The following is a 14,215-nucleotide window of genomic DNA, read 5'->3' as shown; positions in this document are numbered from 1 at the left end:
GCCAAAACACCAAAATATAAAACAGAAGCAATGGTGAACAAATTCCATGTGTGTGTGTGATGTTAGTCACTCATGCACGTCCGACTCTTTGTGACCCCATGGACTGTAGCCTGCTAAGCTCCTCTGTGCATGGAGAATTCTCCTGGCAAGAATACTGGAGTGGGTTGCCATTTCTTTTTCCAGGGAATCTTCCTGATCCAGGGATGGAACCAGTGTCTTTGGCATTGCAGGCAGACACAGTCTGAGCCACAGGGAAGCCCATCAAACGAGATCGGGCATGTTCAGGGTGGTATGTCCATAGAATTTTGATAGATACAACCAACCAAGGGGACCTTTCAAAACAATCTGTATTTTTCTTGAGTTGTGCTGTGTTCTTCTCACTGCTTCACACTTTACACACCCTTCCAACTATCCTCAATTCAGTTCAGTTCAGTCACTCAGTCGTGTCCAACTCTGCGATGCCATAGGCCACAGCACACCAGGCTTCCCTGTCCATCACCAATTCCTGGAGCTTGCTCAAACTCATCAGGTGGCCAAAGTATCAGAGCTTCAGCTTCAGCATCATCAGTCCTTCCAGTGAATATTCAGGACTGAGTTCCTTTAGGATGGACTGGCTGGATATCCTTGCAGTCCAAAGGACTCTCAAGAGCCTTCTCCAACACCACAGTTCAAAAGCATCAATTCTTCGGGGCTCAGCTTTCTTTATAGTCCAAGTCTCACATCCATACATGACTACTGGATCAACCATAGCTTTGACTAGATGGGCCTTTGTTAGCAAAGTAATGTCTCTCTTTTACTATGTTCTCTAGGTTGGTCATAGCTTTTCTTCCTCAGAGCATCACTCAAAACCTTCTCTATGGAAATATTCCCTCATTACCATACAGGAGCTCAAACACACTCTAACTTCCAGTCTCCATTTTTTTTTTTTTTTACTCATCCTACAACTTCTAAAGAGAGATTTACTTGGCAATTCTTTGTTAGCTTGTATTCATATGCATCTGACTCCTTTCACACGAAGCAGCTCACTGGACAATGTACTGAGCCTGTCTGCTTCCTGCTGAATTCCGAGGCTCAGCTCTTGTTGGCACTAAATCTGTATTCACTGAATTCAGGTCCAAGTGCGGACAGGAAGAATCTTACAGAATACATGTTCTTTATGATGCCTCAGTTCAGTTCAGTTCAGTTGCTCAGTCGTGTCCGACTCTTTGCAACTCCATGAATCGCAGCACGCCAGGCCTCCCTGTCCATCACCAACTCCCGGAGTTCACTCAGACTCACGTCGAGGTAAATGTTTACAGCACAGTGTACTGAACTTATTTCTCGTCTGTGACTGTCAGAGGAATTGGAAATCAAGACCCTGTGCAGAGAAATGAAGCTTTTCCCTGCCTCCTTGCACACAACTTGAGAAGGGCCAGCTGGGGGTTTACCGTTTCTAACCTACCATCAGCTAATGCTCACCCCTTATTACAGTAGGGTGGAGGAGGTGGAAAACTCCAACTCCTATATAAATGATGTTAACAACACCCTTTGATCAAGGATTACGTCAAAAGGCTGATTGATTGAAATATCCAGAAAGGAAGAAAGCATCCATCATTCAGAAAACTAACATGTGTGATGAAAAAGAAAACATGTTTCAGTGCCATTCTCCCAAATCATCCCCCACCTCCCTCTCCCACAGAGTCCCAAAGACTGTTCTGTACATCTGTGTCTCTTTTGCTGTCTCTCATACAGGGTTATCGTTACCATCTTTCTAAATTCCGTATATATGCGTTAGTATACTGTATTGGTGTTTTTCTTTCTGGCTTACTTCACTGTGTATATTATCATATAAGAAATGCATTGCCAGTCCAGGTTGGATGCAGGATACAGGAAGCTTGGGGCTGGTGCACTGGGATGACCCAGAGGGATGGAATGGGGAGGGAGGAGGGAAGGGGGTTCAGGATGGGGAACATGTGTACACCCGTGGTGGATTCATGCTGATGTGTGGCAAAACCAATACAATATTGTAAAGTAATTAGACTCCAATTGAAATAAATAAATTTAAATTAAAAAAAGAAGATAACAGACACTGATTGACAAATACCAGTGTGGAAACATAAAAACAAAGGTGCAGAATGGTGAGATACACTGTGACCTTTGTCTATGGGACCGGTCCTCTCTGATATTTGTAGGAAATTTATTCCTCCTCAAGTCAACCTGCAACAAGCCAAAAAGTTTCCATAGTATTAGGAAATTTATGGATATGTTACTTTTTTTTTCTTTTCATCTCTCTCTTTTCCTCTTCTCCTGGAGAGCTTCGAGAAGTTTTCAGCGGAAAATACGAGCTCAAAGGAAGCTCCGAGTGGTGACGATTTTTAGGAGGATCACTTGAGGCAAAGTATAGATATTACCTCCTCCACTCACATTGAGTGTTGATCTGTCCTTTACAGGGGCTCTATGTACCTTAAAGTGTCTCCCTGACATTTAGTAACAAACGATCTGTCTTTCTTGAGTCAGACTAATGGGGCAGCCTTGGAAGCTCTGCTGAAATCTACAGCCTGGGTTGACCATTGAGAGGGGCCCCTCCTCTGTGTTACCCGGCTTCTGGGTGGGGACTCGCTACAGACCAGCATGCAGTTCCAACTTCCATGTCTGTACATTCGAGTTTATCTAACTGAGCCCTGATGGCTCTCTTTCCCCGACACCACCGGTCTCAGGGACAGTCACAGAGTTGGGGTGTGGGGTGACTTCTAAACTCACTTGGGGCCAGTGTACTCAAACCTTCTAAGCTTTCTTCCTTGTCCAATAGATGCTGTTAACGAGGACCACTTCTGCTGAAGCCATGCACCCATGCGGGTGACTGAATGACCTTTGGCTCTGGATCCAAGACCCAGCTGGAAATAAATCACTGACAAACTTCCTCAGGCATGAGGTTAAGGAGCATTGATTAGGTGAGGATAAGGAGCATTGATTAAATGAGGTTAAGTGGCTTCCCTGGTGGCTCAGACGGTAAAGCGTCTGCCTGCAATGTGGGAGACCAGGGTTCGATTCCTGGGTCGGGAAGATCCCCTGGAGAAGGAAATAGCAATCCACTCCAGCACTCATGCCTAGAAAATCCCATGGATGGAGGAGCCTGATAGGCTATAGTCCATGGGGTCACAAAGAGTCGGACACGACTGAGCGACTTCACTTTCACTTTCAAGGAACGTTGATTAGGTGAGGTTAAGGAGCGTTGATTAGGTGAGGTTAAGGAGCCTTGATTAGGTCCTCCTCTTAGTTATAAGAAAGACAGAGCCCGCTGTGAGGCTGGAGGAAGGGATAAAGACTTTGTTTTCATGTTTGTCATCCCAGAGAAATAGGAGGCTTTCCAATAGTCTCGTGGGAAATATTTTCAAGTTTATTAAATGATACACTCAATTTAATTTTAGAAAACACATTTTAAGCTATCTAAATGTTAAGGAAACAACACAGGAATGGGGGTGTATGTACCTTGGACAGCACATTCCAGTTTGATGTCAGATTATAAAGGAAAACAAATATTCCTGACCTTGAAATATCAGATGTGTTTGTGAGTTCTTATTCACTCTAAAGGTCAGATATCCAGATTCCCTCAAGCTTCTCCTAAAACAATCGTCATGATAACAATGATGAAATTACATAAAAGATGGCTCCTGCCAAGCAGGATACTGAAGATGACTTCTGTGTAACCTTGGTCTCAGGAGGAACAACCATTGGTTCATGACACGTCACGCCAACATATCAGCCCTATAAAAAGTGGCACCAGCTTCCATCCTCTCCAGCTACTGGAATACCCTCAGCCTCGGCAGAAGACAGACCACAGGAGCCTCAAGATGAAGGTTTTGTTCCTGAGTCTACTTCTTGGTGTGATTTGTGCTGCCCAAGAAGAGGAAGCTCAGCCAAGTCTCTCAGAGGTACCAGGGATGGTCTGATCTGGGAGGAGGTCTTGGGGAGAGAGAGAGAGAGAGAGAGAGAGAGAGAGTGTGTGTGTGTGTCTGTGTTCCTTTTGTGATTTTGTTATCGTGGATCCATAATGTGAGCCATCTCCCTCCATCTCAACACTGCTTCATTTATGGGCTCTATGCCTGTTCTGTTTCATCTCTACTGTGTATTACTTGCCTCTTATGCATTTTTTTTTCTGCTCTAGTAACAGCGAGAGAGGATCAGCCAAACAGCTGTTGGATTTGAGATCCTGCATTTGACATCAGAGCCCAAGCTCCCTCAGAATTGTCTCAATTGCTTCTTTCCCTCTAACTTCACTTTTTCCGCACTTTATAAACCCTCCTTTTTTTCAGTCAGTTCTGATTATGTCTCTGACTTGCAAAACTGATGGGAAACTCATGCCTGATGAGGCTGGATGAAAGAGAAAGACAAGGACTACAATTTCGAAGAGGAATTTTGCTGTTAGCTTTCAGGGCAATGGAGAACCGCCTACATTGCATCCAGTAACCTGGGGAAGATCAAGCCCAACGGGCCATTCAGGGTTTACCTCCACAAACTTCTGTTTGATGATGAACAGGGCACAGTGGACTTCTACTTTTTTGTCAAGTAAGTAAAAATCACCCAGAAGGAAAACACATGTAAACCCCGAGCCTCTGGGAGGGTGTGTCTCCCCCGTCTGCAGGGAGCTCTCTGGATGTGTTGAGACCATGACACCCTGAGTTGTGGGGCTGAGCAGGGTCTCTGAGCTGGGGATGCAGTTCCCCTGTGAGTCTGCAGGGAATTTCCTGGAGCTTTTGCTTGGGGGAGGGGTGTTCCAAAAGCTCCACTTGCATCAACTCATTAAAGCAATGAGGGACACATATACACTCTCCTTATGTCATATAAGCATATCATGTGGACTTGTGTGTTTTCTTGTACGTGTATAGGTCTTAACATTTGTGTCTTTCAGTGTTTAATCCTCTTATAGTACTGTGATGGAAGAAGAGTGTGTGTTTTCATAAAATTAAATATTTCTTTTCCTAAGTGGGTGATTTTTCCCCCTCTTATTTAATCAATTATTTCCCAGGTTATGAGAACACCCAAGGTCTGTCATGATGACAACCATCTGTTTACAGGAAGTATTTTTTAAAAACAGGTATTCTTTTATTTTTCTAAAATTCTAGATTCTTCCATATTCTGCTTTAAACATGATTTACCCTGTATTTGATGTTTATCTTTGGAACTACGGCTCAGATTTAATAGACAAGCCCTCCTTGTCACTTGATAGTGACTTGCCCTCAGAAAACATGTTTCCTCTCTTTTAAAGGTCACATTATTACAGGCACTAAGCTTACCTGTCACACTTAATCTTTGGGAAGAAACAAAGAAAATCCTAATTTTATATCAATTTTTTTCATGACTTTAATCCACTTGCTTGAATGTGTTTTTGTTTTTAAGACGCAAGGGGAAATGGGAATATAAACACGTCACGGGAATAAAGCAAGAGGATGGCACTTTTGCTGTTGACTGTAAGTATGACTGTTTCAGTGGTCAGAGTATGCTTGGGTGGAAATCTTGGCACAACTTCCTTCTGGAATCCCACACAGCTGAATTCTACAAACAGAGGAGTGAGCATGCTCCTGTCCATAAGATCTCCAAGCACTTTATTTTGTCAGGAGACAAGGGTTCAAACACAGGGCTTGGAGGTCTCCACCCAATTATGAGTGTTACCCAATGATATAGCATGTGGAGACCTGTATTTCATATGGTTCTCACACATAACTTACAACAACCTTATGAACTGATGTCTCAGGAGTCTTAAGTATGCACATCAGTATCATTCACTCAAACAAAAAAAAAATCTTAAAACATCTTAATATATCCAAGGCTCAGTGGATGAACATAAATCCAAGGAAATGATCCTGAGTTCAATCATCAAGGCAGCTTCTGTTCAAAGCCACGGGGATGCTGGCTAACACTTATATCCCTGCTGCTGCTGCTAAGTCGCTTCAGCCGTGTCCGACTCTGTGTGACCCCACAGACGGCAGCCCACCAGGCTCCCCCATCCCTGGGACTTTCCAGGCAAGAACACTGGAGTGGGTTGCCATTTCCTTCTCCAATGCATGAAAGTGAAAAGTGAAAGGGAAGTCGCTCAGTCGTGTCCGACTTCTAGCGACCCCATGGACTGCAGCCCACCAGGCTCCTCCATCCATGGGATTTTCCAGGCAAGAGTCCTGGAGTGGGGTGCCATAACAGCCCCAAAATACATTCCTATTTTTATGGGGCCTAAAGGGTACATATTTGACTACAACTTAAGTGTATCCAATCAACTGTATGAAAATTAGGAAAGAGAAAAGCCTTGTCTGTTTCGCTTGCTGCCATAAGGACCATCGTGTTCAGCTCACCCACGGAGTGAGACAGAGATCTATATCGCACCTACCCTTGCTGCTACACTCAAAATGTCAGAATACATCCAACTGATAAGACATTAAGGCAAGGTTATACATATGCATCTCTTCTCTCTCTCTCACAGATGAGGGTAAAAATGTATTTGAGGTTAGTCATGCGTCCAACAACATTCTAATAGTACATAACACCAACGTGGATGAGCATGGCCAGAAAACAGTACTGACTGGACTCTTTGGTACGTATGACATCCTCCTATTCACATGGACACCATCATGGAACATTTCCTTTGTCTGTATCTTTGTCCATAAAATCAGGATGTGCTGACTATATCCATTACTCAGTCTACGGGACCCATTTCTTTTCGTTCACGGTGTCAGGGACTCTGGAAAGTCATCTACCAGGGAAGAGGAGCTTGTAGGGCTATGGGGATCAGGTCATCAGGAATTTAAAAATAGTTCTCACCTGTGGAAATTTCGAAATTAACTGAATTTTACTAAAAACAGCTTAAATGTTTTTTTAAATTTTAATGGGAGGAAAATTACAATGGTTTTTGGTTTTTAGTTTTTTTTTTTTTTGTTTTGTTTTTTTAAACACCTCAATTAATGTCAAGCCATGGCTAAAATGAGGCTACTCTCCATTTCCTCAGTTGATACCAGCTTCTCAATACTCTCTAAGCCTTGGAACAGAAACTTTTATAATAAAACTTCATCCCTTTCAAATGTTCACATGCGTTGTTTTTATGAACACTGATAACACCCCCAAGCACTTCTCAGTGAGAAGTGGGAGAGGTATGTGAACCAACAAGATATCAGGCGTCTACTCCAAGAAAGGTATAGGGTAGACCGGTGTATTATTACAGAATAGTTCGTGTCCCATTATCATGTGTGACGTGGTGAACACGTCTCTCTGTCAGGGGAGAATCCTGTTTCCTATTTATTTGGGTCCAGAACATGACCTGAGTGGCATCTGCAGATACCTGGGAAGCTGGTCATGGAGCAGGTCATTTCCTCATTGTGATGGATGGGCCCCCAAATTCATTGAGCTACTGTGAGTCTCTAAGGGTCCTGTTACTGATACCGCTGGGGATCTAGTTACACAGTTGGACAGAAATTAATTCCTAAGATAGACAGCAGATTTCTGTGTCATGGGAAATACAAATTGTTTGAGGCTTAATTTGTAAAAAGCAAAGATCTGACTTGCACACTCAACTACTTTTTCTGCACTGAGGAATTTCTCTGGGATCTCAGAGGTAAACATTCGGTTTTCTGCATGGTATTTTTCAGTTAAAGTAAATATTGAAGACGAAAGCTTGCAGAAGTTCAAGGAGCTGACTCAAGAGAAAGGGATTGAAGAGGAAAATGTTGTGAATTTCATCGAAACTGGTAAATGAATTATATACTTTTTCCTAAATATATCATTCACCCGATAGGTAAATATTCTATTAGTAAACAAATCAACTTATTGAAAATTTCTTTCTCCAGAAATAATATTTTCCATAATCTCTTACTTAAAAACAAACAAACAAAACCAGCCTTGTAAATCCTTTGGAACGGTAGTAATCTGTGAATCTTTATTTCCTGTCCTTTTCATCTTCCCCTAGATGACTAGCTTCCTTGAGGAAAACTATGCATTTCAAATCAATCTCGGGGTAAGTGAAAAACATCGGTTATTAATGTTGCTGCATTAAATAAATCAATAAGGACACATGGTAATTTCATACCTGTCACATTTTGTAGGTAATGGTTTTTTTGCCCCAACAACTTACATTCTATCACTAGAGAACTTTTATTGTTCCATTAGCTTATTTCTCTTCTCTGGAGCCATATTAAATTGCAAGTGGGTTGCTTGATTAATGCTAAGCAGCTTTGGTGAGAAAGCCATATCCTGCAGGAATCTTGCAGACCAGAGTCATCGGAGAGAAGCAGGAATGACCACAAGTGGGTGGAAACTAATTAGTGTTCCCGTCAGTCCTGACCTCACGGTTGTCCACACACACCCTTCCTCCAGGAAAATTGGGATTAGAGAGAGCTCACGCTTTCTGCAAGACTAGTGTTTAATTACATATGTTTCTGACAGAACCTAAAAGGACTTCTCACCATGTGTCTGAAGCATGCATTTCGATTATATTCCCCTTCAGGAGATTTTCTTAAAGTGAGATCTTTAAACTTTCTAAACTAAGACAGCTTCAGAAATTGTCACTGATCTCGTAAACTGTGGCTTCTAATGTTCTGTTGAAGAAAAAAATGAAAGACAAAAATCAAAGAAAAACTCTAGTTTCTTAGTGAGTGTGATAAGAAAGATGCGGGGCATATAGTCAGTGGAATATCACTCAGTCATAAAGAAGAATGAAATCATGCATTTGCACCAACATGGATGGACCTGGAGATTGCCATACCAAGTAAGGTAAGTCAAAAGAAAAAGATAAATATCACATGATATCACTTATATGTGGAATCTGAAACATGACATGGTGGAACTTATTTACAAAATAGACTCAGTGATGTGGAGAAGAAACTTGTGGTTGTCAAGGGGGAGGAGGCTGGGGAAGAGAAGGATGGGGAGTTTGGGTTTAGCAGATGCAACTATTATCTATAGGATGGATACAACAAGGTCAAACTGTGTATCATAGGGAACTATCTGCAGTACTCTGTAGAAACCTACATAGGAAATTAATCTGACAAAGAATAAATGTTTATATGTGTACATACAAATTAATCAATTTGCTGGACTCCTGAAACTAAAATAGCATTGTCAATCAAGCATACTCCAACATAAAAACTAAAAAATTGATTCTTCAAGACTGAAAAGATAGAACTTGCGGCATCAGAGGCGTGTGCTCCAATCACAACCCTGATCAGGCATTATGAAACTGTAGCTCTGAGAACTGACCCAAATGGGAAATGCTACCCCATATGTACCTCCTGGGGAAAATTCCACATGGACCCCTACCTACATCAGAGAGATGTGTAATATTGACGTCCACCAGCATTCTGTCCATTGGGTCAGCTACCAGCTCCTGTACCATGGACAGTCTACCGCCCGAGGCTCACCCTGTCAGCCGTCACACAGTTGACTCTCCTAAACCTTTGGTTCTGTTTTACTCACCTACAGAAAGAGTCCCTTGTCTCCATGGAATCAAGATCAACAACATGAAGACCACTTTCCTGGTTCCTGATTAACATGATCCTTCTCTTGTCATACTTACACTCTCTTTCCCGTCTCAAATCTCCTAGTCTGTAATCACATTCTGTCTGGTGGTATGTGATTCCTGAGGATCTAATTAAATTGGTTTAATATACACCTGACTTATGTGTATCTGTAGAGAAAATCTCCTTTGTCAAAAGATGCACCTTAAATTTATCCAGAGACATATGCCTTTAACGGAGAAGACAATGGCACCCCACTCCAGTACTCTTGCCTGGAAAATCCCATGGATGGAGGAGCCCGGTAGGCTGCAGTCCATGGGGTCGTGAAGAGTCGGACACGACTGAAGGACTTTGCTTTCATTTTTCACTTTCATGCGTTGGAGAGGGAAATGGCAACCCACTCCAGTGGGGGAGCCTGGTGGGCTGCCGTCTATGGGGTCGCACAGAGTCGGACACGACTGAAGCGACTTAGCAGCAGCAGCAGCATATGGCTTTAAATGGATAGCTGCTCCATTAAAGATACTTATGGAGTAAATAGATATGTCCTAGAGGTGTCCAAGGGAGAGAAGAAAAAAGACTAAGTCTTCAGGGGGCAGAGGACAGGGTTCAGAATCCTCTAACTGGAGGGAAGGGGACAGTCTGGTCAAGAAAGATGTCCCTAAAATGCATCTTTCTTCATTACAAGGAAAGCAGCGGATATTCCACTCTCCGAGCTTCATGGGGAGAAAATATAAGATGCCGTGGGCCACAACGGGATCAGTGGGTATTCTGACAGCACCAGAATGTCTGCAATTGAGCCAAAGGGCTTGATGTTTCTTACCATTTGGATCACTACGAATCCAAGGTCGGCAGGCATGGAGCCTTGGTCAATTTGTAGGACCCTGCCGTCAGTGCGTCTCTGCAGGAGCAAGATGATTGACAGAAAGGAGTCACAGCTGTTGACAACATCTAAAGGTGGTCTTCCATCCTCTTCTGCTTCAAAGAGCAGGGCGTGTTAGTGTTTCCACCCACTGTCACTGGGGGAGCACACTGCTCAGCTCCCCACGCTGCTCGAGGGCTTTACAGTCTACAAGATCTAGCAGCCTCAGGATGTAGGACTTATTTCAAGGGCTGGGCCAAAGCATAGAGATGCAGCTTAAGAGCTGGCAGAATAAAACTAGACCTAAGTGATATGTAACAGAATTAATGTCTTAGTTCCTACAGAGACTGAACTCCAAATGAGCTACAGCTCAGTTCAGTTCAGTTCAGTCACTCAGTCATGTACGACTCTTTGCGACCCCATGGACTGCAGCACGCCAGTCCTTCCTGTCCATCACCAATTCCCAGAGTGTACTCAAATTCATGTTCATTGAGTCGGTGATGCCATCCAATCACCTCATCCTCTGTCGTCCCCTTCTCCTCCTCCCTTCAATCTTTCCCAGCACAGGGTCTTATCAAATGAGTTAGCTCTTCACTTCAGGTGGCCAAAGTATTGGAGTTTCAGCTTCACCAGCAATCCTTCTAATGAATATTCAGGACTGATTTCCTTTAGAATGGACTGGCTGGATCTCCTTGCAGTCCAAGGGATTCTCAAGAGTCTTCTCCAACACCACAGTTCAAAAGCACCAATCATTTGGGGCTCAGCTTTCTTTATAGTCCAACTCTCACATCCATACATATGACTACTGGAAAAACCATAGCCTTGACTAGATGGACCTTTGTTGGCAAAGTAATGTCTCTGCTTTTTAATATGCTGTCTAGGTTGGTTCCTTCCAAGGAGTAAGTGTCTTTTAATTTCATGCCTGCAGTGACCACCTTCAGTGATTTTGGAGCCCAAAATAATAAAGCCTGTCACTGCTTCCATTGTCTCTCCATCTATTTGTCATGAAGTGATGGGACCAGATGCCATGATCTTTTTTTTTTTTCCTCAGGATATAGGACTTTTTAAAATAGTTGGGCCAAAGCATAGAGATTCAGCTTAAGAGCTGGCAAAATAAAACTAAACCTAAGTGATATGTAGCAGAATTAATGTTTTAGTTCCTACAGAGACTTGGCCTCCGAATGAGCTACAGCTGGCCAATGTCAAAGGCACCGGTAAGGAAAGTTTCCCTGGCTTAGTTGGTAGTAACAGAGGTCAAGGACAAGGTTTAAATTCTCCCACTTGTATAGCACAGAGTATGCAGTTGAAGTTATGACTATGATCTTCACAGAACGTCTGGGAATGCTGGACTGATGGGTGGATACGGACAGAGGCAACTGAACACAGAGGAATGGAGTGAATCTCTTAAGGAATTTTGAAATGCAAGACCTGTCATGAACAAGACAACAATTCTGAAATATCAAATACACATATATGTATTTATGTGTGTGTATATATATATACACCCATATATACACATACACATATATACTCCAATATACATGTGTGACTATGTATCTGTGATAACTATATTAATAAAAAATGGATTATCACCACAAAGTCAAAAGATACAGACTATGAGGAAAGTATAAACAGATATATGTTTTTGGAATTAATACTCTTGACAAAAAATATACACATTACATGCACGATGGGTTACAAAAATTAATATATGATAAATTCAAACATTTCTAATATCATTTGTCTATAAAAGAAATGGATAAGGCTGTTCCTTAACTTGCAGGCCTAGTATATTTCATAGAAAATTTAGAAGAAATATCACTAAATTTAGAGAAAGCCGTCTACAGACACATGGTCATATGTGGTGTTGGTGGTGGTTTAATGGCTAAGTTGTTTCCAAATCTTGGGACCCTGTGAGTTCATAGTAAAGTTTTTTTCCATTCTAATTTGCTACTTAATTCTTTAAACAGAATTAGGTACCTCCGACAGATTTCTTTAAACCCTATAAGCCCAGGTGTGCTATGTTCAGTTGCTCAGTAGTGTCCAACTCTTTACGACCCCATGGACTGTAGCCCGCCAGGCTCCTCTGTCCATGGGATTCTCCAGGCAAGAATACTGGAGTGGGTTGCCATGCTTTCCTCCAGGGGATCTTCCCAACCTAGGAATCGAACCCAGGTCTCCCACATTGCAGGTGGATTGTTAACCATCTAAGCCACCAAACCTATGCTGCTGCTGCTGCTAAGTCGCTTCAGTCGTGTCCGACTCTGTGCAACCCCATAGACGGCAGCCCACCAGGCTCCCCCGTCCCTGGGATTCTCCAGGCAAGAACACTCTACAAACACACAAGCATACTGGAGAGCAGTTGTTTGCTTTATACATACGTGAGAATTAAAATATAAAGAGCATCATCTTTCTGTTTATTTCAAATAGTAATAATTTTAAAGATTGTGTTGATTCACAGAGAACTATTTATGAATCCAATTTCCTATATTTTCCACTATGAATCTGTAACAACTACGAGACTGTTTCATTTACTTCTAAATGTTTCAACACCACAATCAACAAACCCGTTAACACTTTTTATCTATATGAATTGTCTCATAATTCTTTTCAGTGGAATGCCTTATCAAAGTGAATGCACTTCAAGGGACTTCCCTGATGGTCCAGAGGTGAGGGCCTTTCAATGTGGGGTTTGATCTGTGGTTGAGGAGCTAAGATCCTACATGCCTTGGAGGCAAAAAACCAAAGGATGAAACAGAAGCAAATATGTAACCATTTCAATAAAATGTTAAAACACAGTTTCTATTAAAAAAAGCTTTTTAAAAAAGTGAACACACTTGTAGAATTTTGAGAGATTCTACACCCAACCAAGGTGACCATTGAAAACATATTTGCATTTTCTGTTCTCAAGTTGTATTGTGTTCTCACAGATAGAAACTAAACTCACTCCTCCAACTATACTCAGAGCATCACTCAAAACCTTCTCGATGAAAATATTCCTTCTTTCCAAAACAGGACCGGAAACACACTCTAAGTTCCCATCTTTGCTTATTCCTCACCCAGCAATGTAGAAACAGGGATTTGTGCGGCAATTTCTTGCTTCTTGTTTTAATATATATTTGTGTTCTTCCACAGGAAGACAGCTTACTGGATGCTGTGCTGAGTCTGTCTGCTTCCTGCTGAATTCTGAAGCTTAGGCTCCTGTTGGCACTAAATCTGTATTTACCGAATTCAGACCAAAGCGTGGACAAGGCGGAATCTTACAGAACACATGTTCTTTATGATGCACACGAGAGTATGAGTTTACACATCATTGCACAAAAATTATTCTCTAGTCTGTTGCCATCAGGTAAAAGAGAAATCAAGACAGTCTGCAGAGATTGTAACTTTTCTTTCACTCATGCCCACACGTTGAGAAAGGCTGGTCTGAGGTTTGCCATTGGTGATGCTGGCTTTTGTTTCCAACCTAACATTAGCTAACAGTCACCCATTATTGCATAGGCTGGAGGGTGGAAAACTCTAATTCCTATATAATAGATTAATAATAATAACACACTTTGAAAAAGGACCAAGTCTAGAGGCCAACTGATTCAAATGCTCACAAAGGAATTAAATTGTCCATCATTCAGTAAAACTAACATGCGTGATGGAAGGAAAACAGACGCTGATCAATAAATACCAGTACGGGAACATGAAAACAAAGGTGCCCAGTAGTGACAAACAATGGGACCTTTCTCTATGGGACCTGTCCTCTCTGATATCTACAGGAGATTTCCTCCTGTCTACGTCAACCTGCAATCCTAAAAGTTTCCACAAGTATTAGGAAGGTCATGGATACATCAGCTTTCTGTTCCTGTCCACCTGGAGGGCTTCAAGAGGTTCT

The 14,215-nt window shown here is 42.2% G+C and overlaps 1 protein-coding gene across 2 annotated transcripts; it reads left to right on the top strand.

Moving 5' to 3' along the window:
- Window positions 1–3,191: 3,191 nt before the first annotated feature.
- LOC129639232 (odorant-binding protein-like) lies at window positions 3,192–13,900 on the top strand. 2 transcript variants are annotated; one of them, XM_055564260.1, is made up of 7 exons: window positions 3,192–3,911; window positions 4,406–4,545; window positions 5,377–5,447; window positions 6,452–6,562; window positions 7,611–7,709; window positions 7,928–7,975; window positions 9,439–9,617. In XM_055564260.1, the coding sequence occupies exons 1-6, from the start codon at window positions 3,831–3,833 to the stop codon at window positions 7,933–7,935; spliced, it is 510 nt and encodes a 169-aa protein (XP_055420235.1). In that variant the 5' UTR covers window positions 3,192–3,830; the 3' UTR covers window positions 7,936–7,975; window positions 9,439–9,617. The 2 variants fall into 2 exon arrangements, with proteins under 2 accessions (XP_055420235.1, XP_055420236.1); XM_055564261.1 differs by lacking the exons at window positions 6,452–6,562; window positions 7,928–7,975; window positions 9,439–9,617 and adding an exon at window positions 13,468–13,900.
- The last annotated feature ends 315 nt before the right edge of the window (window positions 13,901–14,215 follow it).

This window comes from Bubalus kerabau, chromosome X (genome assembly GCF_029407905.1).
Source record: "Bubalus kerabau isolate K-KA32 ecotype Philippines breed swamp buffalo chromosome X, PCC_UOA_SB_1v2, whole genome shotgun sequence".
In the NCBI taxonomy this organism is placed as follows: Eukaryota; Metazoa; Chordata; class Mammalia; order Artiodactyla; family Bovidae; genus Bubalus; species Bubalus kerabau.
This window is presented reverse-complemented; position numbering and strand designations above follow the sequence as displayed.

Excerpts from the sequence above, each read along its gene's own strand:
- LOC129639232 (XM_055564260.1), top strand. The coding sequence starts at position 3,831 with ATGAAGGTTTTGTTCCTGAGTCTACTTCTTGGTGTGATTTGTGCTGCC. Across the intron at positions 3,912-4,405 it reads CTCAGCCAAGTCTCTCAGAG|CTTTCAGGGCAATGGAGAAC; the intron begins GTACCAGGGATG and ends TTTTGCTGTTAG. Across the intron at positions 6,563-7,610 it reads AGTACTGACTGGACTCTTTG|TTAAAGTAAATATTGAAGAC; the intron begins GTACGTATGACA and ends GGTATTTTTCAG.